Here is a 27,545-nt window from a genome sequence, read left to right on the forward strand (position 1 = left end):
TCTTCAGCCAATAAAGGCCACTCGTGGAGGGAGGGTCACGGTCCCCTGGGGGGAGGGTAATAGCTTCTCAAAAAAAAAAAAGTAATTGTGTCTCAGGGTTACAGTGGTTTTGTTTTTGTCTTTTCTCCTTAAAAAGTTTTTTTCAATTCCCCTTGGTTAGAGCTAAATTTCCTCTTTAATGAAGGCCAGCCAAGTACTTTCATAGGAGATAAGGCTAAACCCAGTGAAACAGCTGCATTTAGTCAAGGGTCTGGGTTTCTGGCGTTCCCGGCTGGGCTAAGGCATCGGGGTGACCGCCCAGCTCGAGGGGGTTAGCGGAGAAGACGCTCTGGCACGAGGAGGGACTCAGAGTCCCGGGGGGCCCGATGAGAGCTGGGGGAGGGGCGCCTGGGCAGCGGGGGGAGTTCTTTCTAAATGAGAGCTCCAATGCCTACGCCACCCCGGGTAGGCCTCGGGCCCAGCCTGGGGGCTCTCCCGGCCCCTCTGAGCAGAGACACGCAGCGAGTGACCTTGTCCCTGACTGCGACCTCCTCCCCGGCCCTCCCCTGTGCCCCCAGACTTCAAAGGCACCGAGCTGCCCTCAGCTTCTCCTCCACTGCGACCTGCTTTGTGGCAAACTCTGCTTCCTTCTGCCATCTGGCACGTCTGCAGGGGCTGCTCTGAAGCTCTGCCACGCTGAGATTGCCCAGCGCGGCCCAGGTCCCCGCTCCCCGCCCCCATCCTCACTGGGCTCCGGATGGCGGGCGGCGGAGAGGGGTGTGAGGAGAGTGTCGCAGTGCCACCCCACCGGGAGGACGAGGCGCGGCGCCCGGTGCCCTCCCGACCGGCGGGCAAAGGGTCCAGCTCCGGCCCGGGGAGCCGGTGGAGCCGCCTAAGGCGGCTGGGAAGGGCCGCAGCCCGACCCAATCAGCAAGGAATGTGCCAGTCGCCCATGCGTGCGAGTCTGTGTGCGTTAAAGGGGAGGCCGGGGCTTCAAAGCCAGGCTTGCGGAGTGTGCCTTAGAAAACACTCCGAGCCAGACGGGGCTCGAGTGGCTGCGTGTGGAGCCGTCCCTGCAGCCTCTGCTCAGCGCCCCTCGGCCCTGCTCCCCTGAAGGTCACCTGCGGTTCCAAAGTCCAGCCGAGCCAAAGCTGAGATCAAAATGAATCCCTGGGGGGCACACTTGTGTAATTAGTTTCATCTTGTGTCTGTTCAAGATTAAAAAAAAGAAGAAGAGGAAGAAGGAGCCAGGCCCGTTCCCCAGTCCCCTGGTTCATTTCCAGAACTGTCTCTGCCCGGGCGTGAAAGGGAAAGATCTCAGCCCAGCTCCGGGCCCCGCTGTCGGTCACCTGCAGGGTCCCGGCCCTGAGCCATGTCCCTTCCCTGCAAACAGAGTCACTCTGAGCCACTGCCCAAATCAGCACCTCCCCTCCCCCCGCACCGGCCCTGGTGGAAGGGCTGGGGTCACGGGCCCCGGGGGTGGGCTCGCTGGGGGTCCAGAGCCGGCACACGCCCAGCAGGTGGTGAAGTGTGTTAGAGCTCTCCGTGCCATCCCTGCTCGGGGCAGCAGCAGGGGAGCACCTTCCGGGCCTGGGCTGTCTCCTCTCTAACCTCCTGCCTCTCCTGCCCCAGCCCTGCACACAGCACTCGGGACTCAGCGGGATGGAACCCACGGGTTCCCTTGGGACGAAGGCTGCCGAGAAGGGGCAGGTAGGACTCTGGTCATCACCTGCCCCACGTCGAGGGGAAAGTGACCGAGAGATGCCCAGGGCCAGCCCCCGGCTCTTGAATCCCCTCCAGGGTCCGGCAGGCCAGGGTGGGCATCTGGACCGTGTAGAGGGGAGAGGACGCCGGGAGGGAGGACAGGTTCCCGTCCCGAGGCCCCAGCAGGAGGAGCAGCCAGCCCTGACCCCGCCCCCCCCGTGCCCACCCACGGGTCCTGCCCTTCCTCTGTTACAGGCAACCCTGTCCCACATGACTTGGGACACCGAGGCTGAGGGAAGAGGACGCCGCCACAGTGCAGGCAGTGGCCTCTGCCTGTCCCTGAGCCTTCGGTGAGGGCGGCCTCTCCCAGACGTGCCAGGAGGGCAGCCTTTCAGCCTTCTCATCAGGCAGTCTCTCCGTCTGCCTGTTCCCTCCCTAGCTTTCCCCCGCACCCCTCGCCCCTCTCAGGCAGAGCCTCCACGAGACGGCCCCAGCCCAGCTCTCCTTCTGGCAAAGCCAGCCGACCCCTTGCTCCTAACCCTAACCCTCAGGCTCATCCACCTGGTAAAAAGAGCCCACCCAGGTGCCCACAGAGCCCTCCCTGCCGCCGCTGCTGCCGTGTCATCTCGGGGAGGGGAGGGGACAGCGTCAGTGAGACAGAGTGAAGCATCGCGCAGCCCCTCCAGTGGCCCCTCCAGGTCTGGCCCGGCCAGGAAGCGACCCTGGCTCTTGGTTCTGAGCAAACCAAGTCCGGAGCAGAAAGAAGCCATGGGACGCTTACCTATAATTTCCCTTTTTGCTGAGCTGCTCTTTAAAGTGGCCCAGGGTCAGGCTCTGAGCCTTCAGCATCCGCCGGTACGGGATTTCCTCCCCGCAGAAGAAGTAGGTGACCACCAGCTCGCTGGCCTGGAGAGCGTGCACCCCTGCCAGCTTCTTTGGCTCTTTGTGACTGAAAATAAGATGGAAAAGCAACAAGTCCCGCATTTGAAGGCAGCAAGCACGTGTGCACGTACGTGCACGTACACACCCGGGGGCGCTGTCTTCAGAGATAAAGTCGGGCTGCAGCTGTACACCACGAGGGTGCGGGTCCCGATTCACAGAGGCAGCCATCTCTGGTGGACACACGGTCCTCCCTCGGGTCATCTGTGTGGGGCAACCAGGAAGGGACCGTCTCCTTCCACCCAATGCGAGGACAGAGCAGTGTCCATCAGGGGGGCACCAATGGGGTGCTTGCCAAGGAAGATGAGAAAGAAGAAACCCACCCAGAGCCACAGGGACACACCCAGGAGTGGCATGAGCCCGGAAAGCCAGAGCCCACTGGCAGGGGGTGGGGTCAGCCCTCAGTCATCTCAACTTCTGCGTTTTTGTGGAGTGGCTTAAAAAAAAAAAAAAAAAAGAGGCAGGCCCGGACAGCTGGTCAACTTAAGGTCCACCAGCTGTTAACAGGGTGGAGGTCTTCTCAGTTCGAACACTGTTCATTGCTCACAATGAACAAGCTAACCAAGAAAACTTTAATGATTTAGGCCACTTTAGATCTCTGCAACCTAACGCTTTTTCAACGCACCACCCTGGAGTGAGACGAAGCCTGGCTTCCCTGCCCAGTTTACAAGAGTGTAGGTTTAGGACAGGAATCATGGGACCAGTGGGGAAGATGTGCTGCTCCCCCCGCAAAACAGCAAAGATGGTCCCCTCTCCGTCCCTGCAATGGTGGAGAGGCACCCTCCCGCTCAGTGTGACACAAAGATGGTTTTCCAACTCGCTAACTTTCTGGGCTAATGGGGACAACTTTTCCATCTGGGTTTGGGGTCCCTCTACCCGTCAGCTAAAGGCTTCCCATCTGAGCTTGAGTCCAGGAACCCTGAGCCATCCACCACTTCAAGAGGGAACACTTGTGTACAAGTCATGATGCGTTTCTTGGTGCAGATGGGGTTTTTCGAAATCCTAATTTACGGCAACATCTGGGTTTACTGTTCCTTGTCGCTCATGTGAAAACGAAGGTGATTTTATAGACTAAAAAAAAGTTTTCAAAAACCACAGCCCCCGATAGAGAATTCCCCGAAAACGAAAGCCTCTGGGCAGATCTCAGCAACACCAGGTAAAGACACTCACTCTTCCGAAGCCAGGCTTGGGCTGGAGAAGGGCGTGGCTCCTGGCTGACCAGTGGCCGAGTGGTGCCTGTCCCTCTGCTGACTGGCCACGCAGCACCTGAGGACACCAAGGACTTAGACGGAAGCCTGCCGTCCCCGGGGCCAGTGGGAAGCAGTCAGAGAAGCGCTCTCCCCGGCCTCCGACTTCCATCCCCGCGGAGACCCAACCAAGGCCTTGTGTTGACGGCAGCCCCTGGAGGCCTGGCAGAGCTGTGCTAAGCCCCCCAGGAGCCCAGCACTGGGCATTGCAGCCCAGGCAGAGGGCTGAAGGCTCTAGAAGCCCCATCGGCCACGGCTCCTCGCAAGCTCACCTCACCGTTAGGGACCTTAGGGCCCTTCCTAAGGGAACAGGAGCTGTGAGGGCTGCCTCCTCCCACGCCTCGCCAGGTCCCGGGTAGCCCTTCGGCTAGCTCAGGGGAGCCATTCCTAGAGGCCGGCGAGGGGACCCGCCACCGGCCGCCCCAGCCACTCACCGCTGCTTCGGGGGCTTGGACACCTCCGCCAGCCGGCGGCAGGCCTCCTCCAGCTGCGCCAGGGTGTTGGGTGGGGTCAGGGGAGGCACCGCAGGGTCCTGGGTGAACGGGTGGGCGCGGGGGGCGGCGCGGGGGTGCCCGCTGCTGCCCACCCACAGGTGGTGACGGCCGGCTGGGGACGCTCGGGCGCACTCCAAGGGATAGGCCCGCTTGGTGCTTTGGGCACTGAACGGGCAAGGGCGAGAGAGAGCCGAGGGGAGACACGGGATTAGGGGGCCGGAAAGCACGACTTCAAGAGAAATCACAGAGACAAGGGGAGAAAAGAAAACGCGACGGTAACACGGCTAGGCGCATGGCCCCAGCGCGGCACTCCTGCGGGCCGCCCAGTCGGACGCTCACGACTAGAAGGGCGGGAGCCGCCGGCCGTGGTCGCGCTCGGCGCAGAGGGCCCCCCACCCACACCCCGCACCGGGCGTCGAGCCGGCCGTGTTCACCTGTGCGGCTTGGGCTTGCCCGGCCGCTCGCTCTCCAGCACCCACTGCCATACGTCCTGTGCCCGGTCTCCCTCCTCCCCGGGCGGCTGCAGCGGCCCCGCTCCGCCGGGGGCCCCTCCTTCCCGGGCTGGCCCAGCCGGGCCTGGCTCCGAGCCTCTCCCGCTCCGTCGGGGTGGGACGGCGCCTCGGCCGCGGCCACTGCGGGGAATGAGGAGCGCATCCATCCCGGGGACCCCGGCCGCCTCTGCCTCCGCGGCCCCTCCAAGCCGGCGGGCAAAGGGCCCCTGCTGCCCAGCCCCACGCCCCCGCCTGCCCCACCGCCCTCCCTGCGGCCCAACGCCTCCGCCCCCCGACCCTCCGACCACGGGACACCTACCCAGCCTGCGCGGCCGCCGCGGGCTCCGGCGCCCCGGGGTGGCTCTTGCACTTGGCGCAGCAGGGGTAGTCGGCGCCCCCGGGGGTGGGGACGGGGCAGGGGCAGCGCGCGCGCTGGGCGGCCTCGGCCTCCACCTCCTCCCGGGTCCGGGGGCCGGCGTGGTGGTGGATGTAGTGGTGGTGGACGTGCTTCGTCGTCTGCCTGCTCACGAAGCCCCGAGCCCCGAGGAGGGGGCAGCCGGCTGGGGCGGCGGTGGGGGGGAGCAACGGGCCCCCGGGGGGCGGGGGCGCGCGGTGCTGCAGGAGGTGGTGGCGGCGATGCTGGTCCGGGGAGCGCGCCCGGGGGCTGTAGCGGCCCACGCCCGGGGACTGGCAGCCGGGGGTCTTGAGGACCCTGGACAGGTGGTCGTCCAGGATGGTCTGCGGGTCCTCCTCGTAGCTGCCCGATGGCAGGAGGGAGAGGGGGTGCTGGGTGGGCCCCGCCTCCCGGGCGCTCAGCGCCAGCTCGGAGCCCTCCTTCTCCTCGTCCTGGAAGGCAAGGTAGCGGTCGGGGAGCGCCGGGGTCAGCAGGAGGGCCCCCCCCAACCTCGGGCAGGGGGCAGGGCGGCGCCCACCTCTCGGATCTGCTGCAGGCGCTCCTCCAGGCTGTGCCGCGTCTCCAGCTCCAGCTTCAGCTTCTCCAGCCGGGAGATGAGCTCGGCCGCGAAGGCAGCGGGCTCCACGGGGGTCATCTCCTTGGGCAGGCGGTGGGTTCTCTGCGGGGCGCGGGGAGGACACGGGGCGGACGCAGTCAGGGGGCTGCCCGGGCCTGGGGACGGCGCGCCCATGGCCGCGCGGAGAGCTGCTCGGCCGCTTTATGCGCCGCGGCCTCGGCCTCATGGAGAGCCATGGTCCCGGCAGCGCGTGCCGCAGGCAGGAGCAGTTGGTCGCACTGCGAGGGGCCCCGCTTGCCCTCCCTCTGGAGTACAACCAGCCCATCAGACGCTACTCTGAACTAGAAAATCTTCAAAGACTGTTGTCAAACATCAAAAAAAAAAAGGCAGCTCTCTGCAATGGGGAGGGGAGAGAGCCCACCTCAAGGAATAAAAAGTAGAGCCTAAACAGAAAGGGAGCTGGAAATGTAAAAAATAAGATTGGAAGGGCGGTGCGCGGGGGGAGGAAAAAGGGGGAGGGGGGAGAAAAGAGGAGTCACAGGGCCCAGATCATACGCAGCGGTAACGTCTCTCCTGGCCGTACACTGCGCACCTCTGAGGCGGCGCTGTCTACCGCCGCCCCGGACCCCCTCGTGCTCCCCGCCCCTGCGCCCGTCTCTTTGCACAGAAAATGGAAAGCAAGCTGCTGCTGGCTGTAGCAGAACACTGCTGCACTCGGCTGCCTGAAGCGCATCTACCGAGGGAAAAGGGCGCATCTCCAAACCGGGTATGGGATACAAACAGGCACGAGCACGCCGGCCACCGCCGCCAGCAGAGAGGACCCCCGCGGCCGGCTTTCTGTCCCCCTGCCATCGTCTGGTACCCGTAGCCCCCGCCCCTCCTGGTTCTGCCCCCTAACCCTCGTTTGCCTCCTGCTTTGGCCCTTTTCTTTGGGAGGGGGCGGGATGGGGGCAGCAGAGAGCCAGCCTGCAGAGGCTAGCATCTCCCCACCCGAGCCGCACATGAGAAAACAATCACACACCCCAGGACAGAATCACCTAATTCACAATCCTGGGGGGCCGTACAGCTTTCCTTGAACACACATACCTCTCCCCAGTGCCCCCACCAAGTCAAAAAAAAAAAAATATATATATATATATATACACACACACATATATGAATACATCATCGATACTGCTGTACGGGTGGGGGGGATGTTATTGAGGGGGGGATGCTGGAGGTCCCCAGAAAAGCAAACTTAGTAGGCTAATTTTACAAATTTAAGTCTTCCCTGGACTGTCTGAGGGGCTTCAGAGAGAAGTGGCAACAGTCCACACACTAACGCAACGTGGGATTAGCAACTCGACGTGTCCACTTCCGACGTGTGACATCACCGACGGACAAATCGGATTCTCTGAAGCCAGCAGGAAGGACTCTAAGCAGAGACGCTGCTCTAAGCTGGGCACTCTCTTCCCCTCCCTAAGGAGCAGCTGGACCTCCGGGTACCACAAGAAGCACAGCTCCTGAGACGCAGATGGGGCAGCTCTCTATGTGCGGGGGCCACGGGCTGGCTGCCCCCCGGGACTTGGAAATCGTAGGGGAGGACCCGGAAAAGCCCTCCACACCACGCTGGCCTCTCATCTCAATCGCAGGAAGGAGCTGCTCACGGGATGCTCAGACACTTATTGGGAGTAGATTCAACAAGCAGGCACTAAGCCATGTGCTGGGGTTGGAAACAGACAAGAAGAGGGACAGCCGACCTCCAGGGCTTCGGAGGAGAAATGGCCGAGCACAGAGATGAACGGTGACTGAAACGACACAGCCACGCGGGCAACGCAAGGAGAACGTCCCAGGATGCGACCCTCACTCAGGGGGCAGAGCCCTCCAGCCTCATCCTCTCTCTCTTTCCTTCATTCAGTCGACCAGCAAGTGTTCAGTGAGGCACTGTTCTCGCCTCCGTGGTGGGATGGACTTAACGGGATAGCCCAACGCAAAGCGCCGGTTCCTCCCACCCTCCCACCCTTCGCTGCTTCGCTTCTTTCTCATGGAGTTTTCTTTTTTGAATCGAGGAAATGGAAAAGGCCGACTAGGGCATCGTGGGCGCCCCTGCTCTGGGTTACACCCCAGTGAACCGCAGATCGCCCCTTGCGTGGCCCTCCACTGCCCTCCCTCCCCCCCAGGTCCCAGGCGCGCCGGCCCCCAACCCTTCACTCTTCCTCCCCGAAAAGAGCTGCCGGCCGACCGTACTCACCGGGAAATGAGGTAGGCACACCTGGCCGTTGGCCTTCACGCTGCGATGCATTTCTCTCTGGAGCTGTTTCTTACTCCCCCCGAGGTAAGGAGGGATTCCATCTCTAAGGGAAAGGAAAGGGCAGAACCACCGGCTCACGAGGAGGCCTTAGCGCACGGGCCGACTCACGCGCGCCCGCCTGAGACCCCGCCGACAGACGGGGCCGCGCACCTCCTGGAGCCGGGAGCGCCCCCAGACTCTGGGCGCTGTGGCCGTCCTTGCAGGGAAAGTGAGTCCAAGGCCCAACCGCCACATGTCGTGCCCCTCAAGCCTCTCTGGAAACGGCCCCCAGCTCCGATGCAGGAGTATCAACCTGGGAAGAGCTCGTGTCTCAGAACCGCACCCACCGCAGAGTGAAGGTCCCCCTATTTTACAGGTGCCCCAAGCAGGAGACTAAGACCCCTCTGGTCCCTCCGACGGTCTGTTACCACGGCAACCAGGGACCAGACCCACAGAAGACTAAGCCAGGCGCCGGTGGAGGGTGTGCGTTACCCTCCAGCAGTCAACCTCCCAGGCGTTCCCGAATGTCTCCTTTTTTTTTTTTTTTTATGCGTTACGCGGGCCTCTCACTGTTGTGGCCTCTCCCGTTGCGGAGGACAGGCTCCGGACGCGCAGGCTCAGCGGCCATGGCTCACGGGCCCAGCCGCTCCGCGGCATGTGGGATCCTCCCAGACCGGGGCACGAACCCGTGTCCCCTGCATCGGCAGGCGGACTCTCAACCACTGCGCCACCAGGGAAGCCCCGAATGTCTCCTTTTTATCAGCCACCGGCAGGCATCTCTGGGCTCCTTCCTTCCCTCAGCTCCAAACCCTACTGCCCCCAACCAATGGATTCTCAGATCCGTGACCAACGTGGGCATAAAGAGAAAGCCCCTACTCCACGGTACTCTGAGCAATTCATCCAAATATCTGAGTACCTACTATGTGCCAGACCTTGTTCTAGGCTCCAGGCAAGAGAGCAGCGAAGGAAGGGGATAAAAATGCAGACGACTGCCCCGAGGAAGCCTGTGTTCTAACGGAGCGGAACAGGTAATAGGCAAAAATTAAAAAGCAACATCTATGGCAAGTTTGAAGGTGGTAAAAGCACCGTGACGAAACACACTGCGGGAAATGGGGAGTGAGGACGGCTGGGGCGTGGAGCTGCATTTCGAACAGGAGGCGGTGGTCACTGAAATCCTCTCCATGGAGGTGATTCTGAGCAAAGACCAGAGGCCAGAAGGGCCCCTTAACGTTCTTCTTCACTATATTTTTAAAAAGCAAATGGAAGAAGTTTAAAAACAACTCTACCACCACCACCTCCACTCCAGCTAGTCTGCACTAAAAACAGGACCCGGAGTTGCTATGGTTTTGTTTTAAACTTTTGTTCTTGAAAGCAGTCGGACAGTCAAGGTGTGATCATCTTCCCATTGCTGTTCCTTCCAGAAGCCACTTATGGACAAAAGCCTCAGGGTTCACACATTTCCACACGGAATCATCCTTCGAGGCTGTAAGTGTTGAAATTAGCTGCTTGGCTATTTCCCTTTCCCTGGTGTTTTGTTCATCAACGGGTGCTGGCTGACCAGCGGTAGGTGACGATCAGCTGTGCCTAAAAAATGCCAGGAGCGGCCTGGGCCAACTGGTCGACCTCCGGCTCCTCTGCATGGCCGCGGATTCCGGAAGGCTGCTGACCTGGGCGGGAGAAAAGGGCTGCCGCCTCAGGGATGCAGTACAGATACAGATGAACTGACCTACGAGCCAAACCTTGGAAAAGAAGCACTTTATAAAGTCCGATCGTACCGAGGGTACAGGCGGGGAAGACAGGTCAACGTAAGGCAAGGACTGACGCGCGCGTGTGAGTCCTGTGTCCCAGGGAAAGGCTGAGGGGGGTCAGACAGCGAGCGCTGTGGAAATGGTCAGCCCGTTGACCAGTGAGGTCAAGTCTCCTAGGCAGCCTCCTACTCACTAAGGCCTGGGACGGAACTGGGCCCGTGAAGGTCAAGTAGGAGAAAAGGTTCTAAGTCTAAAAACTTCCTGAACCACGTGGAGCTTCGTTACAACTTCTCACCCCAGGATCACTCACAAGACGTGGGCCGGTCGCAAGCAGGCCTGGCTTGACCAGCAACTAAGGGTCATGCCCGCCGACTCCAACCCAAGGCTGCCGGCCCCCCGTGGACTGAGTGATGTATAATCCAACCGCACCCTCACAAAACCCCTAAATCGCCACAGTTTATGGATGCGCAGAGATGCTCCAAAGCTCTCCTGGAATCAGCCGGCAGGTCAGATCCAGGCTTCTAATCCAAGCCACTGGTGGACTCCAGAACAGGCATCCTTAACTCAAACACGCACAGTCCAGGCCCAGCTGGAGAAGCCAAGCTTGCCGATGGTCTGAATGCGGGGGACACCACTTCCTACGCCCCCACGGGGTCACCTGGCATTCTGAAGGGGTGAATGGGGGGTTTGGGGAACATCCTGAAAGTCCTGCTGATCACTTAGTGTTCGCTGGCTATGGGGCGTGCCGGCCCCCCATCTCCCACCTAAAATCCCTTGTGGGGTGCGGGTAACGGCAGGGGACCAACAGACTGGGTCTCACGATGGTCTGAGCAACAACTTCTGCTGCCCCAGGGCTGCAAGACAAGGTCCACGTTCCAACCAGCAACTCCTCCAGGGCCGTAATAAGAGGATGGCTCTGCTCCAGGCCTCTTCCAGGCAATCCTGGGGGTGGGAGTCAAGCACCCCGTGGATCCCACCGTGACACACACGGGGCTGCACGAGTCCCAGGAGGCCCCCGCCTGTCCCCTCCAAGACTCTGACCTTGAGTGTCCCCCAGAAGCCTTTGCTCCTTCCCCTTGCCTCCCAAGATGAAACGAGCGGTAAGGCTTTCACACCTCTCTCTCCTTCTCTGTATAAAGCAGGAGAAAGAAAAGTGAACTGGGGGAGGCAGAGGGAGCAGGTCCCTGGCCACTTGAAGGCAAGAGGAACAAATGCGTTTTTAAACCACTCCTCCAACCAAGAACATGCCCATCACAGCCAGGGCAGGTCAAAGGTCCAGCTGTAGGCAAGGAAACGTGAGACCAGCACAGAAAAGGGAGACCGACTCGCAGAGGCTCAGAGGCTCAAGAGGCACCTTCAAGGAAGTGTGCCTTTAATCCCACCCCCACCCCGACCCCCCAGCCAAGAATCTTCTTCCAACACAGCCCCTCATTCCAGAAAGGGGCCTCTCTTCTTTGTATCCAGGCTCTGAAAGCCTGTGATCAGTTTCCTGGCTTCTCAGGACCATGAGCTGACCCGTGTCTGCGTCTCGGTCCCCGGACGGCCTCCTTTAATTATAAACATTTTAGTTAACGCGCCCGCTGCCGGGCCCAGCTGTTTCTGGGGAGCGCTGGTTTCGAAGTGTGGACTCCACTTAGTTGCCATTTAAGCCGAGCCAATTAGTTTAGCCTTTTGACTCGGCCATGCCCAGCCTAACCTGAATGTCGCTTTCCGGTGGCTTTGAAATAGCGGGCTGACGTGCACACGCGTCCACTCGCATTTTCGTTTGGCCCCCACTCCGAAGGCGGCCTCTGATCACAGCCGACACCAAAAGGCCGGTTTGTAAGATAAGGCACTATTTGAAGTTCACTCAGATGCTTTCCCCGGGGTCCAAAGTAAACCCATAAGTAAGATATAAGGAAATAAAAATAAATATCATAAAATAACCTGGGCCACCCCTCTGTGTGAAAGGCGACAAGAAGGTCTCGGGCTGATTTTGTGACACCCTGAGCAGAAGCACCCTCCGATCGCGCAGATGCTGATTTCAGGAGCAGCTCTGCGCAGAGAGAGGTGTCTGCCACCTCCATGCTGTCCTCCTGGCTTTCACTTCCTAACGGAGGCCACACCGGGGCGCCAGGAACCCGCTCCTTCTGATGTTTCTAGCATGCCCCCCGCTCCCGCCACTGCAATCCTCCTACAGCCCCCCGCAGTCCTTCTGCCCAAGGGCTGGGGTTGAGGACTTGGCTGGGAGTCTAACTTTCCAAACAACAAAAACTAAAAAAGCCATTTCTTCTGACGATGTGGGTTTCAGAGCAACGGGCTCGTGAGAGGGCCTGCTCAGAGGCCTTGTACGAAGACTCAACTCCCCAGCCATCTGAGACGGGGCTTTCTGCATGGCGGGGAACCAGAAGTCGGCAGCGGGCCCTGGACTCGCCAAGGACAAGGCCCCTCGACCCAGCTTCTCCCGGGCCTCGTGCAAAGGCCCTGGGACTTCACTGCTTCCCTGGCAAGTGAGACGACTGCTTGTGTCCGATGAGCTCCACCTTCTGGAGTCTACTGAAGGCGTCCCGTGACCCCCGCGCCTCCCGCCCCCCGCCCAGCTGTGCCCCTTCCCCAGCCCCCAGCAGGGCAGCCAGCCCCGCCCCCCGGCCTCTGTGCCCACGAGAAACGGCCAGGGCTCCTTTCATGCCTTACGGGGCGCTCCTATTCACTAGCGCCAGGAGGTTTCAAAGGGGCCTGCTGCCCTCTCGTCCCGCTAAGCTTCCCCGACTCGGTTCAGCTCCGCGTCCCCCTCGCACTCCATCGCTCGCTCGGGCTCTGCTCTGTGCCGGGCCCCAAACTGGCCCGGCCGAAGAGGGCTCTAATCCCGGCCCAGGACCCCGGGGGACCTGCCCGACGGGTCAGCCGGCCAGAAAGCACCTCGCCCGGCCCGGCTTTCAGTGCCTGCCAAGCCTGCGGGCCCGCCTGCGCACCGTCGGAATGGCTCTTGTGCCGAGACCCCTTTCCCACGCTGATGGGAAATGTGGGCCCGGTGGCACCAACATGCCCACGTGGGGTGTGGCTGCGCCGGCTGCATCCAATAAGCTGCCCTAGAGGCTGGGAGGAGGACCAGAGGCCCCCCAGCGCTGACGTCAGAAGACGGGCTCCAGCACACGAGCCCCAGGTCCCCAGGGACCCTCCCTTGCCCCTTGGGGTCCTGGTTTTCTCATCCCCAGCACGAGGCAGCTGCGCCGAGGGAAGGGCTGGCCACGCCCTGAGGTTCTGCCACCTGGGACCCGGGGGCACCTGCTGTGCCCCGGAGAAAAAGCTGCCGAACGAGGGATTTGCCCTCTGTCTCGATTACCAACACAGACCCTCCTGGCCCACACGCTGACCCTTGCCGCCCAGGACAGCTGGCTTCTCTGATCCCGGAACGCGGCTTCCCCGGGTGGTGAGGGCCTTAAGCCCACGATCGCTCTAGCTAAAGGCGGGAAGGGTAGGCAAGGGCTCTAAAGTCATCGTTCGATAGAACTGGGGGTTTTTCTTCTGGGCATAAAAGGGGGTTAAAAAAAAGAGGGGAGAAAGCATTACTTACTCCTCCCTCCCCCTCCCCCTTAAAAAAGAAAGCTGTGTGGTCACTAATAAATAAAAACAAAAGAGACTCAAGGTAGCTCAAAGGTCTCATTATCAACTACGGGGCCTCACGTTCAGGTGGGGCCGGAGGGAGCAGGCCAAGGGCAGGGGAGCGCTGGGCGTTCCTCCCTCCTCTGTAAAAGTCACAAGCGTCGGCCAACCTTTCCGACTGGGTCCTGCGGGGCTCACCCGGGTATGGGGACTACACCCGAGTTATCTCATCCTGAACCCAGAATCGCACGTCCGTGACGGGGAGTCGGAGGCCAGCCAAAAATAACCTCGCAGGAAACTCAACAGAAGCCTCCTCGCCTAAGGGAAACTACATCTGGTGAAGGAGGGTCGCTCGATGCCCTCGTTCAAGTCCAGCTCACTCTTATTTTACACGTGACGCTGACTACCTCGTCATCCAGACACTAGTTCAAAGCTAGAGGAATGGTGCTGCTGGAGACAAGCGCACGAGCGAGAAAACGACAGCAGGCAGAAGGGCAGAGAGAAGAGAGGAAAACCGTCGTAAAAAGGGGGTGAGGCACCAGTATCTCCAGGGGCAGAAAGCCTTACACAATTTTGAATTCTGTGAGATGATATTACAACAGAGAATGAAAACAGACCTTGGGATTAATTATTTGAATCAAGAAACAAATTATGCCTTGCCTGATACTATTGGATAAACACAGAGTGAAAGCACGTTGCTTTAAGGAATACGTCCGCCAAAGGATAATATTTTTCAAGTACAGTAACTTAGAGTTCAGTCGATATGGAAAACTGACCTCTGTGGAAGCCCTCATTCCTTCACTTTGGATGAAAGGTGTGTTCCCTCCCTCCATTTTCACTCCTGCCAAAGGGCTATTCTCTTATTAAACTGGAACTTTTCACCTTAAACATCTCCCTCCTTTTACTAACAGGGGAATCTGAGGTAACACAATAAAAGCCACCAGGAAAATCAACAGTCGAGTCCCAAACCAAGCCGTCTACTTTCCTTTCAACTGGTTCCACACCGCAGGCCAAGCAACAGATCACCGGCCAATGGAAACCAGATCATTTCAAACAAACTGGGAGAAGAGCCGGTCCCGTTCTGGGACGCAAGCTAGAAGGAACAAACTCGACACAAGCATGCCAGAACTTACAGTGGCTCCACAGGCCTGCCTCGCAAAACGGTTCCCCTAGCAGAAGATCCTCCTCCAAAACGTTTGTAGAAAAGCCTCCAAAGACCACTTTTAGAACGGTGGTTCTCAACTGGGTGCTGGGAGACGTGCCCTGGGGAGTCTCGCCCAAGCCCAGGCCCTACCTCCTCCGAGACTCCTGAATCAGAATCTCCAAAGTTGGCAGGAGATGGGGACGCCTGGTCCACCTCCCCACTCCACTCCCACCCACCTGAGACTCACAGGGGATCACTGTTCTCCATCCACAGAGGTCACCACTGCGTGACCTCAAATGACCTCCAACTCAAAGCACGACCCTGCCCCGTGGCCTGCTGACCACATCAGACCACCCTGATGGCTTGGATTGCATCCAGAAATGCCAGCCGTCCATCTGCAAAAGAGCTGAGGTCAGAAACTGCTTTGGAGAAAACCCCCAGTTAGGGGCAGAGCCCCGGCTGCAGAGGGAAGACGCCCGCCGACACCTGATGAGCTGAGCGACGGCCGCTTGAGCACATCCGTGAGCGAGCCTGGCACGCAGTGTCCTGGAGGGAACCCTGGCTTTCTGACCCCACCTTCACTGAGCCCCCAGACACATAACCTTCCCAGGCCACCCCACCTCCCCACCTGCTGGCTCTGCAGAGGGACACCTGGATTCAAGACCCTCTTCTGCCCACCGGGAAGGCAGGCGAAATGATAACCGGAAGAGGGTCTTTTAAACTCAGGGAATCTGTGGATATTCACCTTAACCTCCTACCTTAGTTTGGCTTTCTTCTGTGAAGGTACCGTTCAACCCCCTTCCAAGGCTCTAAGCTTCACTCCACCCAGGCGACCACGGGAGCGTCCTGAGCCAGACCAGGCCCACCCCTGGGGCCTACTCCCCTCCCATCCAACCGACGTCCACGCGGACACGGGCGGGATCGGCAAAGCCAGGTGAGGACCCTGCCCCATGGCCTGGCGGGTCACACGGCCAGCCGCGTGCGTGGTGGGGAAGCCAGAATGTACTTACACGCTACTGTCCGTCAGGGACACGGAATCGTCGGCCAGTGCATCACTGGATATCTCGCTGTCGTTGGCGCTGGTGGCTGGCGCGAAGATGCAGCCGGAACCCACGTGGTACGGATTCACCGGATCGCTCCTCCTGAAGGACCACAGCACAGCATCACCGACTCTCACCCAAAACCCAGGGAACCGGGGGACCCCAGGACAATCCCACAACGTGCTCCAGGCCAGCCTGCTGCCCAGGGCTGGGTGCTCCTCTGGGCGGAAAGCAGGGGCCACAAAGGGGCCTGCTGAGCCGCGGCTCTGCCAGGGGACAGGGGACCCCAGGGGCTCTTACAGAGTTCTCGAGAGACACCTGGAGGGAGGACCCTGCTCTTAGAGGGGAGGCTAGGGAATGACCGACGGGATGGAGTGTCCTCTCTCCCTGCGCCCACCCCCAGGCCTGTACGGGGAAGGAGACAAGAGGACAGCGAAACTTCCACACTCCCCCCACCCCCCCCGGGCTCTGTTAGCAGAGATCTGAGAGGCAAACAACTAGCGGCTGGGCCTGGCGAGTGGACAGACGGACAGATAGGCAAGTTCAGGACGCGGTCTGGGGCTTCCGTCCTGCCCCGAGCTGGGCCCCGGCCCACAGCCAGGCTGCCCCCCCCGGGCCGCCGAGGAGCAGCACAGCGGTTTCCAAGGAAGGTCCAGGCCCTGCTCCGGTGCCTCTGCTCCGTTCTGCCCCCCCACCCCCCCCCTCCTCCCAGAAACGCCAGTGTGCCGGCCCAGCTGGGCTGCATTCCTCTTGTGTCACCTGCTGTGTCTCCGCGAGGGCCTCAGTGCGGGAGGGAAGGGAGAGGCAGAACCCGCCGTGGTCGGTGGGCTGCGGGAAGGGCCCTCGTCTGCAGAGAGCCAGGCCCGCTCTGCCGGGGCCACCGAGTCCAAGTAAGGGAACTTACTCCATCAGGCCGCAGCCGCCAGTCTGTAAAGACGGCCTTGGGGTTGGCGGATGAAAGGGGCCCCTGAAAGGTGACGGCACCTCCTGCCTGTGCTCACCGAGCCCCAACCCTTTCGTGAGGTGCACAGCCCCGGTCTCTGGTCCCCTGGCACCCATGGCTTGGCATGCGGGTCCCCGTGACGGGGTTCGGGCAGGGGTACCAGAAGGAAGGCACGACGGCGCCCCTGACACACGCCACCTCCTCCGGCCCTCACTGCCCCTGGGCGGGGAGCGCGTGTGCCCGTTTGACAGATGTGCCCGGGTGGCCCCGCAAGCACAGCAGCCCTGGATGTCAGAGCTGGAAGCAGCGGTTGTGGGATGGACTCGTGCGGCTCCCATTCAGCCTCTCTCTCTGCCCCTGTTCAGAGACCAGCCTCGACGTTTCAAAAAGCTCTCGCATAAGAGGCAGGATGAGTGACCTGGAAGAGGAAGTCCTGGCCCTGCAGTGTCGGAGGGGGCGGGCCGGGAGGCCGGGTGGCTCCCCGGGACGGGTGGGAGCAGATGTGAGGACCAGGGATGGGAGAAGCGGTGGACAGTCCTCCCCAGCCTGGGGCAGGAGGGCGTCAAGCTGGCTGGGTGAGGGGGAGCCGGAGGCTCCCCCAGCGGCACGAGGGGTCTGGGGGGGGCCACCAGGCTGCACTGAAGTGGCCGTGGGGCAGGCAGGCAGCCACTGCACAGTTTGGCGGGAGGCAGGGCAGCGGGGCTGGGAAAGGTGGGAGAACAGCTCGGTTGCTGTCCTCAGGGGGCCTATCCTCTAGCTGCAGCGACAAAACAAACAAGAGCGACACTAATTATCCAGCCCAACCCCACCGCCCCGAAATGTTAACGAAGCCCGAGGGCCACCAGGACTTAGGGCTCGCTGTGGGCAGGGCCTGGTTTACTCCCTGCTGCACCCTCCCCCGGCCCACGGCAGGGGCTCGAGGACTGTCTGTTGCCCGATCGTCTTCACGACCCCCCAGGGAGGTAACGGGCCCCAAGCAGGGGCCAAAAACCTTGTCGGAGGCCACCCGCTGGAGGCCCGGCCGCGTGGGACCCACCTCCGGTCACCTGGAGGAGGTGACGGCAGCAGGGACCCCGAGGCTGTTGGTCTGAGCTAGGACGGAACGTCAAGCCAGATTCCAGGAATGTGGCGTGGGTGGAGAAGTGACCAGAAAGTGCAAACGAGGAACATGGCGCTTGAACCCATTGACCGCCATGGCCCAGCGACCTTGACCTGTCACCTGGACACTCTGGTCATTGAATACCACGGGCCAGCGACCTTGACCTTGTCACCTGGATACTCTGCTCTCCCCCACCCCGCTCCGCCCCCAGGATTTTCTACGATGATGCAATGAGGCTGGTGAGATCTTCCATGACGTAGAACTGGTCCCCACGTCCTCAGTGTAGGATCTCCAGACACCAGGGCAAGAGAGAGAGGAGGGTGGTGAGAACCAAGGAGAGGCAGTTGGTCTTTCTGGAGAAGAGACGAGATGAGGGATGATTTAGCGAGAACAGTCTCCTAGCCGATAAGGAGGAGGGTGGCTCTGGTGGTATTGCCACTGAAGGTGGGACAAGAGGAAACGGCGTACAAGCCAGAAAGAAGAAATCACTTCTCCACGGCCAGGGCAGCCCCAAGGGGCGGGTGAGCGCAGGTCACGGGGTCGCCCAAGGCTTTAAAATGGCCCAAAGCCCCCAGCTGCCTCAGTGGGCCGCTGCCTCAAAGCAGGATGGAGAAGCTGATGGACTTCAGGAATCAAGTAACACAGAAATCAAGAGGCCGCGGGCTGGTGCCGGCCTGGCTCCCGGCCAGCTGGGTGACCCCAGGTGTCACAACCTCCGTGGACACAGGGCTCCACTAAAACAGCGTGCAGCTCAAACACGGCCACCTGCACAGGGTCCGTATGTTCTCCGAAAGGCCCAACGAGGGCACTGTTTACGGGGTTGGCATAGGAACGCTCCAAAACACCACCCGCCAACAAAAACAAGACTTCTTGGGTGACACTGATCATGACAATTACACGTCGTCAGTGCGTTTCCATGGTGGAGGCCCGTCCCGTGTACGCGACTACACGCTCCACGAGGGCAGGGACAGGTCTGTCTTCCCCATCTGGGTCTCCCCAGCTGCAGGTAGCGTGGGGCTCGTGGCAGAAGCTCAAAGCTTTTTCCACTCAGGACCAAGCGGGCTGCTGAGGGGTGTTTTCGCCTAAGAGGCGTAGCATGGAGATCAAAAGAGCCAAAATGGCCTTAAACCGCCTTCACACACTCTTTGCATCCCTTCAGGGTTGCTATCTTCGTGGTATTAACACATTAACGGTGCCCCAAGCATGAGGGTTGTTAACTCAGCCTCTGCAGGGAGAAAATGATGCAACAGAAACCCCTCCCTCCCCAACAGAAAAAGGCACCTCGCTCAAATCCCAAGCGTGGACAGAGTTCTGTGCTCCCGGTCAGACACACGGGTCCCAAAATAAACTCGTCTCCCTCCCTTCCAAAATAGAGGGCTACTGTGTGACCGGTAATTAAAAATGGAATATACTGCTCTTAGCTCAGCTGCCTGCAATAAAGTATTGGGATTTTCCTACCATCATAACAGGACAAGGCAGACGAAGGTGGCAGCCTGTGGGGAGAGACAGAGACTCAATTTTTTAAGAACTCAGAACTTTGTCAAAATCATCACGTAATTTCAAGAAACTGAATTAGAGCTGCTTTCTTGTGATCGCTTTAAAAAAAAAAAAAAAAAAGAAGAAGAAGGAGGGAAGAAACTCAACCACATTACAGTAATTGTGCCCAGATGCTCTGAGTATTTCTTCAGGGCTGTTGTGCTCCCAGTTGCTGCAAGGGTTTTAAATTCCTCTGGAGAGTAAAGGCCTATGTACAGATTTTGCACTGGGCATCCATCCACAGACCTGGTTTGCAATTTCAATAGGCAAAGGGCTTTCAGCTGTCAGGTAGCAGAGGCTCCTGGGACCTTAAGGGAAGGGAAATGTGGGCTCCTCCTCTGCCCCCCACCACCATTCTTATCTCTTATCTCACTGAGATGCTGCAGGCCCCCGCCTGCTCCCCAGACACCAGGGCAAAGCCCATACAGAGAGCACAAAAGACGTGACCTTTGGGACCCCTTTCTGGGTCCCCTCTCACAACAATGCAACTTAAAAAGTATTGGCTTCTAAGGCTGTGTGCTCTTCTTTTCAAAAGCCCTCTGACGGGGGCTTCCCTGGTGGCGCAGTGGTTGAGAGCCCGCCTGCCGATCCAGGGGACGCGGGTTCGTGCCCCGGTCCGGGAAGCTCCCACATGCCGCGGAGCGGCTGGGCCCGTGAGCCGTGGCCGCTGAGCCTGCACGTCCGGAGCCTGTGCTCCGCAACGGGAGAGGCCGCAACAGTGAGAGGCCCGCGTACCGCAAAAAAAATTTTTTTAAAAAAAACCCCTCTGCCTGGAGCAAGAGAGGCCAGGCACGCAGATGGCATCAGGCAACACCCTTCTGAGAGCAGGCAAACTTCAACAAGCGACAAGCGTGTCCCAGCAAAGCGCCCTCCTCAGAGCCTGCATCCGCTCGCCGTGGCCCGCTGCTTCCAGCACAGCTTTCCTCTCGCGTCATTTTCTTTGATGATGGAGGCCAAGCTCGATTCCAGTGGCTTCGCATAAACCGGCCCCATCAGCGAGCGCTCTGGGGGGACAGGAAGTGCTGGGAGCCGGCAGAGGGCCACCTGATGGGGCCCCCTGACTTTACGTGAGGCCAGAGCAGAGGGTCCAGTGAGAGACAGGTGAGACCGCCCAGGGAAGGACAAGGAGAGAATCCCGACCCCGGCTCCGAACTCCACAGCCCCTCTGCACACGCCTCCAGCTCCAGGTGTTGTGTGTGTCTGTGTGTAGTCTGTGTCTGTAGTCTCTGTGTGTGTGTAGTTCGTATGTACGTGTGTGTGTAGTCTGTGTGTGTGTCTATGACTGTGTGTGTGTGTCTGTGTGTGTGTGTAGTCTGTGTGTGTCTGTGTGTGTCTGTGTGTAGTCTGTGTGCAGTCTGTGTCTGCCTGTGTATAGTCTCTCTGTGTGTGTAGCCTGTGTCGGTGTGTCTGTGTGTGTGTAGTTTGTATGTACGTGTGTAGTCTGTGTGTGTCTATGCCTGTGTGTGTGCCTGTGTGTGTCTTGTGTAGTCTGTGTGCGTGTGTGTAGTCTGTGTGTGTCTGTGCAGTCTGTGGGTAATGTGTCTGTGTCTGTAGTCTCTGTGTGTGTGTAGAGCCTGTGTGTCTGTGTGTAGTCTGTGTGTACAGTCTCTGTGTCCGTGTGTAGCCTGTGTGTGTTGTCTGTGTGTGTCTGTGTGTAGTCTGTGTGTGTCCCCGTGTGTGTGTTGTCTGTGTGTGTGTCTGGGTATAGTCTGTGTGTGTAGTCTGTGTGTATAGTCTGCATGTAGTCTATGTGTGTGTGTGTGTAGCCTGTGTGTCTGTGTAGTCTGTGTGTGCGTCCGTGTGTAGCCTGTGTGTGTCTGGGTGTGGTCTGTGTGTCTCACCCTGGCTCTGGGTTATTTACATGGACCATGAGAAGCCCAGGCCTCCTGCCGGACCACTCTCCAACCTGAGCCCCTCCCTCTGAGGACCATGCCCGCTCTTAGGCTCCAACTCTTTACATGAAACCTGACACCACGTCAGCAAGGACACAAACAAGTCATTAAAACGAGGCTGCTCTAAGCGCTCAAGGAAATCAAAGGGCTTAAAGACCAGCCATGCCCTTGGCATCCAGCTGCCCAGACCGCTGCTCAGCAGCTGGTGACAGGGACCGACCCCTCGGCAGGGCAGGACTCGGGGCTCCTGGTTCATTCACTGCACCTGGCCTGACAAGTGGCGGGGAGGCGGACTTGACTTGGGGCCGATCCCAGACCGAGCTGCGAACGCGAACGCGCTCAAGTTCCGCAAGCAGAGTAAAGCCGCGGCGTGGGGAGGGGACATGCTGAACCTTCACAGTGGACACGTGCTAGAACCCAAGGCTCACTCTCTGAAAGTGGGACCCGAACCTGCTTGGCCCTTCTCACACAACCGGTGATGAGTACCGTTCAGACATTTCCCTTCGCAACGGGCTTTCCTGTTTATTATTTTGGTCCTAATGTTATAGCAACCTGTGACATAAACTGAAGGGAGGGTTGTCCGCTCCCTTTACAGAGGGCACACGGGCTTCAGAAAGACTTCAGCCCAGGTGGTAAGAGGCGGTCCGGGCTGCAACTCGGGTCTCTGAATAACTCAGGGCAGCTCCTAATAACACACCTCAGGCACCCATGAATACCTCGCATGTTAAAAAAAAATATCGGGGTGTGTCTTAATTTCTCTCTGATGATGCCCAGGTAAGACATGTGCAGTCCAGGTAAGATATGTCGTCTCTTCCCGACAGTGGGAGAAAACACACACACGAATCTAGTATGGAAAGCCCAGAGGCCAGCGAAAGGTGTCATTTGTATATGAAGACCCACTGTTCCCAACCAAAAGGCAAGCGCCGACACGCAAAGCACCCCAGGCCCTGCATCCAGGGTCTCCGATGCTCCCAAGGGCCCGCCCCATAAAGCTGAACCCTAGTGACAGCCCAGCCGGGGGGCTGTGGAAGGGGGAGGGGCTCGCCAAGGCTGGGTCCTACTGCCCACCCGCGAAGGGGAGGGGTCACAGCAGGGTCCCACCTGGGGAGCCTGTCTCGCTCCAAAACCACACGGGGCGCTGTTTACAAAGGTGGTGCTCTGGGCCCTGACACTGGGGGACGCAGAAGCCCCACTGTCTGAAGGCTCCCGGAGAACCTGCCTGACCACAGGCCTTAAGTAGCCTTGGCGACCGCTGCCAACCTGGAGGGCATGGAGGCCAGCGGGGTTTACCCAAACGTCCACCTAACAACAGGGCAGGGGTGGCAGGTGGCCCCTGACTGCCAGCCACAGAAGCCAGAGCCAGTATCTTCCTCCAAAACAGCCTGAAGCCATAAGCTTAAAGATGCTGAAACAACTCCGTTCACGTGATCCTTGGCTCCCTCGCAAAAGCCAATCCGTTCCCACTCAAGGTGTAGACCAGAAGACTGCGCGCAGACGGTCGGCTCCCGAGGCTGCAGGCGCGCCCCCTGGTGGACCCAACACAATCCTTCCCTCCCTGCAGGGCCACCCCGAGATCACAGGCTTCCAGGCTCAGACCCCGCTCCTCTGCCCCTCCTCCTGCCTCGGACCCTACAGAGGGAGGGTAACCTCCAGAGAGACAGCCGCCAGATCGCGTCTGCCGTTCCGAACCCACGGAGCCGGACACAATGGACAGCGAGATAAGCGGCTCCCGGCCAGGCCCTCCCCTGCATGCTGTCCGCAGCAACCTGGGATTGAGAGGCTCATTCTCTTTTTGGACATTTGGAAGGGGAGAGCGAGAAAGAGACAGAAAAACTCATTCTAACAGGAGGTCTGAAGTTGCCTCCAAAGGTCAAGAATCTTGAGACTTGGCCATTCTATAAAGAACCATTTGTTTTTGAAGCCTCGAAGGGGAAGGTACTCTTCCCTTCTCCAGTCTTCTCCGGCCAAGACCTCTTCTCCATCAGCACCAAGCAACGCAATAATCAACTGGGGTCTGATCCTCAGGCCGCAAGCATTGAAAACCCAGAATAATGTACCAGCAGGCTCCAAAGCTAAGGGCCCTGCATTCGGGAAAGTCACAGGGCCTCCCCTCCTTAGGAGGGTTTCTTGCAGGGTTAATATCTCATTCCACAAAGAGAACCGCAAGCCCAGCTGTTACGCCAATCGCTGGCTCTTATCTGAACTTAAAGCTCAATGGATCCCACTTATCCCCACGGTCGGTGGGCACGCACGTTATTTCCTGGGGCTCCGCCACAAGCCAGGTGCCTCCCTGGCCACGTCCATCCTACTCCCTATGTCTTAGCTGTGAACAACCCCTTCCCAAACCGGTGCCTGGTAGCTGGTGAGTCATCGGCCTCAAAAGCTGCTGTCCTCTCTCCACGCGCCCCCCCCCCCCCCCAAGACTGGCCCAGGATGGTAAGTGACCCGCATTAACGCACACTGCCTGCCCCTGTGTGAAGCCAAGCACTGGAAGACTACAGGTATTTAGCTGTGTGTGGCATCGCTTTCCCGCCCCTTTCAACAGCAAAACGCAAGATCGAAGCGTTCGTGGCCAGCGGTCCGAGCTCAGGACAGGCCTCTGTCAGCCTCAGCAGTACATGCATCCGTCCATGCATCCGTCCATCCACCCTACTTAACTCAAGACATCTGCAAAGGCCATCTCATCCTCCAAGCTCCCCCCAGCCCCTCACCCTCCACCAAAGGCTCACCTGTATCCATTCTCCACAGTTTCTGTGGACCTCACACCGACTGTGGCCTCAGGGTTTTGCTGGACAAGCCGACCACGCTGGGGGACCAGTTTGCACTTGAAGTCAGCGCAAGTCCACTCTTCCTCCTCATTCAGCGTGGGGAGGTAGCCACACACGAGCTTCAGGCTCCCCAGCCCCCCGCCGCCCACGCAGGCTGGGTTTTCACCCCCCACTCCTCATGTATTCGAGGTATATATCAGAAAGTCAGAAACATCTGGTAGGCATTGTCCTCCATCACCGCCTGGATCTCAGTCTGTGGCCTGGTCAAACACTGACAGATCGATCTGCTGCTTCTTGATGCCATCTCTGATGTAGGTCTTGGTGGCAGGTTTCAGCTGCTTGGGAGACAATGCTGTTGTTCTCGATGTACCTCTTGTAGATCGCTTTGGCTACTCGTAAAGTTTTGGCATCCTTCAAGGTTCATTCTGCCTGAATCCATTGCAGGCAAACCAGAAGGTCTAAGGTATCCACGCAATTTCTCCCTCTCCAGGAAAGTCCGGAAGAGATAAGCACCGTCTTGGTCACCCAGCAAGGAGTGCAGGGACTTGGGTCCACCTGGTCAGAGGGGAATCCGGAGACGCCCGCCCCTCCGGCTCCCCCAACCCGTCCTCATTCCGCCTGGCATTGGAGGAGACAGGCAGGGGTTTGGCGACCGGGCCCTTTCCCACCCCGGGCTGGCACGGTGGCGTCTCCCCTTCTTCGCCCGGCACTGGGGGCCGCGGGGCATCCTCGCGGAAGCTGCTGCTGGGGTCTGGTAGGCGAGGCACCAACACAGCGCTGCTCATGGCGAGTGAGTTCTTCTCGCTGAGTTGAGGAATTTTTTTTTTCTCCTTCCAGTTCCTCTCAGCAATCAGCGTGGTCTCTTTCTCTCTCAAGTCAGCAGGGACTCATCTGAGCCTCCTTTCTGGAAGAAAAGGAAAGGGGTGGGGAGGTAGAGGGAGAGAAAGGGTATTGATATAATCAAAACCAAGATTCTACCCAACATCAAAGCAAGAAAGTAAACAGGCTTTTCAACTCCTCAAATTCAAATCAAGCAACCCAGCTATCTGCGAGGTGCTCATCTAAAGTATCAGACGCTGCTTTTTTCAAAAGGCGAAATCTGAGCTCCCTGCACGCTTCGGGGGGAGGAGGGAGGAGGAAGGGGCGGGGAAGGGGCGCGGGGGAGGGGAGCGGGGGCGGAGGGCTCGGGAGGTAGAAGACACCAGCTTCCAAAAACCCACCGGCCCGGGCGCACGCAGGGCGGCCCTCCCCTCCCCTGCCCTCCCCTCGCCCCGACAGCATCCACTCCAAAGACGCGCAACCCCGCGCCGCTGGGCCGTGTGCAGGTGAAACCAATTTCGGTAATTTCCCCACTCGGCTCTCCGCACAGATAACTCGAGCTCCAAACGCGCCCGTCCCCGGCATCTGGTTCCATTCCCCCCACCCACCCCTTCCCCCTGCGCCCCCTCCCACTCCTTAAAAATTCAGAAGAGCCTCGACCGAGGAGGAAGCCCGCCCAGCACAGGGCGGAAACGGGCGCCCGGACTCCCGGCTGCAGCCCCCGCCCCGCAACCCAGATGGAAGCGTTCGCTGCGCCCCCACCTCCCGCCAAGAATCCGGCTCAGTCTACACCTCGGTCTTCCGGGCTCCCCCAAACCAGAAATCCACTCACTCAGACAAGGCTTTGATCTTCCAACTTTGCCAGGGAGCAGAGAAGCCTCACGACCCGTCGCCCCCGCGCCCCCCCGCCTCCTGGAGCCGCAAACCCTACAAAACCGGATCAGAGACCATCTCACGCTAACACTGCCTGTGCCAGGAATCCCAGACTCGGCTGACCTCAAGCCTCTTATTCCCAAAAGCAAAAAGTCTTATCTAACCAGTAAACCAGCCGCTTTCCCCAGCAAGGGGAGGATCAAACTCGGGAGAGGGCAGGGGCGGGGCGGGGGGCGCGACCCCCAACCGGGGGCGGGAACCCTGGGCTCCGGGTGGGCGCGCGTGGCCCCCGTGCGGGGCCTCAGGCCGCCGGTAGCGCCGCGTTCCCCGGGCGGAGAGGAGGTGGGGCGGCCCCGTTACCTGGAAGACCAAGGCGGCCCGAGGCCCGGCTCTCATCTCCGCCGAGCCCCCCCGGCCCGCCCCCCGGCCCCAATCCACCCCGGCACGTCCAGAGCCCCGGTGGGCGCTCGCAGACCCCGAGCCCGGGTCGGAGGCGCCCGCAGGAGAAGCGCGGGAAAGCGGCAGCCGGTCCAGCAATGGCGACGCGCGGAGGCTCGGCCTCTCTGCACGAGGGGCCGGGGCGGCCGGGGGGCGCGGGGCCGGGCGGCAGGAGAGACACGGGGGACGCGGGCGCCCCGGGCTCGGGCCGCTCGGGCGCGCAGACTGAGCCTCGGCCGGCGCTCGGGGCCCCTCTGCGCGGACCGGGGCTGGGAGGGGAGGAGAGGAGGGGAGTGAGAGAGAGGCGGGAGGGGGGCGGGGGGAGGGGAGGGGGCGGGGGGCGCCGCCACCCTTTCATCCCACCTCCCAAAGGCACTCCGGCGCACACTCGCACCCAGACTCCCATCCAGCACCGCCCCGGCGCGGCGCCCCCGGGGGAGGGGATCTGCCCCCGCTCCGCCCCCGCCGCGGCCGCCACTCGCACAAGTCTCTCCGCCGGGCCCCCGCCACCCCGGTCGAGCCCCCCGGAGCGCCGGGCGCCGCGCCCGCCGCCCCTCTCCGCGCCCGCCCGGAGCGCGCCCCGAAATAGCCGGCCTGCCCACTTCAAAGGGCCGCCCGGCACATCAAAGCGCGCGGGCCGCCCGCCGCCTCGGCCTCGCACTCACCAGGGGTCCGCGCGCGCGCTCAGCGCCCAGACCTCGCGGGCGCCCTGGGCAGGGGCCTCGGCCCCGGCCCCCGGATCGGCTCGCCGCCGCGGCCCCGGGCCCCCCCGGGCCGGTCCCGGCGTCGGGGAACATGGGGTAGTCGCGCGGCCGGGGAGGGAGTGCGGGGAACCCGGCGGCGAGGGAGGGGGCAGAGGCGCGCCCCGCCGCCCCTCTTTCTGCGGAAGATCCGAGTGGGCCTCGCCCCCGCCGCGGCCGCCCTCGGCCCCTCCGGCCCCCGCCCGGCCCGGCTTTCGACACGGGCCCCGCTTCCAGCAACCACTCCAGGCACCCAACGTCCTCCGGGCGCTTCCAACAAAAACTGCGCCGTGGATTTCACTGTGCACTTCAAAGGCGCGAGCCGGCGCACGGTCCTGAAAGGGAGGTACGCGCCCGCCGCGCTCCGGGCCGCCCCCGGCGCCCCGGCCGCCCCTCTCCGGGGCCGTCCGGCTCGCGGCCGCCCTCCCGGCCGCCTCTCGGCCGGGCCGGACCCTCTCCCGCGCCCTGCGCCCGCGACGCGGCTGGGCGCGACCTCGCCCCCGGCCCGGGGGGGACCCGGCTCGGAAGCGGCTCGGCCGGGGCCGCGCCTCCGCCCCCACCTTTTACAGCACAGCTTTCGCCGGGGGAGACGGGCGCCTTGGACGCCCGGCGGCCCGGCGATCCATGACTGCGAGGGGTTATTTTTATTTCCCGGCGCTCGGGTGGTTACCGAGTTGCCAGGACCTTATCAAAGCGCAGCCGGCTCCAGCCGACTCCCCCCGGCCGGGCCCGGGCCGCCAGTGATCCCGCCGCGCCAATCACTGCCGCGCTCGGCCGGCCCGCGCCTCCCGCCTTAAAGGAACAGCGCCCCGCGCTCGCCCCGGCCCGG

The 27,545-nt window shown here is 60.8% G+C and overlaps 1 protein-coding gene across 1 annotated transcript in view; it reads right to left on the minus strand.

Annotated features, from left to right (window-relative positions):
• Window positions 1-27,101, minus strand: part of AXIN2 (axin 2) — a 28,423-nt gene extending 1,322 nt beyond the window's left edge. Inside the window, 18 exon segments of the mRNA XM_032617536.1 lie at window positions 2,465-2,632; window positions 3,793-3,888; window positions 4,304-4,528; window positions 4,798-4,995; window positions 5,174-5,700; window positions 5,787-5,927; window positions 8,056-8,158; window positions 15,579-15,710; window positions 23,808-24,016; window positions 24,018-24,047; window positions 24,049-24,102; window positions 24,104-24,187; window positions 24,189-24,266; window positions 24,269-24,301; window positions 24,303-24,320; window positions 24,322-24,393; window positions 24,395-24,750; window positions 26,642-27,101. Coding sequence (XP_032473427.1) covers window positions 2,465-2,632; window positions 3,793-3,888; window positions 4,304-4,528; window positions 4,798-4,995; window positions 5,174-5,700; window positions 5,787-5,927; window positions 8,056-8,158; window positions 15,579-15,710; window positions 23,808-24,016; window positions 24,018-24,047; window positions 24,049-24,102; window positions 24,104-24,187; window positions 24,189-24,266; window positions 24,269-24,301; window positions 24,303-24,320; window positions 24,322-24,393; window positions 24,395-24,631 — 2,405 coding nt within the window. The 5' untranslated portion in view covers window positions 24,632-24,750; window positions 26,642-27,101.
• Window positions 27,102-27,545: the final 444 nt, after the last annotated feature.

This window comes from Phocoena sinus, chromosome 20 (genome assembly GCF_008692025.1).
Source record: "Phocoena sinus isolate mPhoSin1 chromosome 20, mPhoSin1.pri, whole genome shotgun sequence".
NCBI classification, from domain to species: Eukaryota; Metazoa; Chordata; class Mammalia; order Artiodactyla; family Phocoenidae; genus Phocoena; species Phocoena sinus.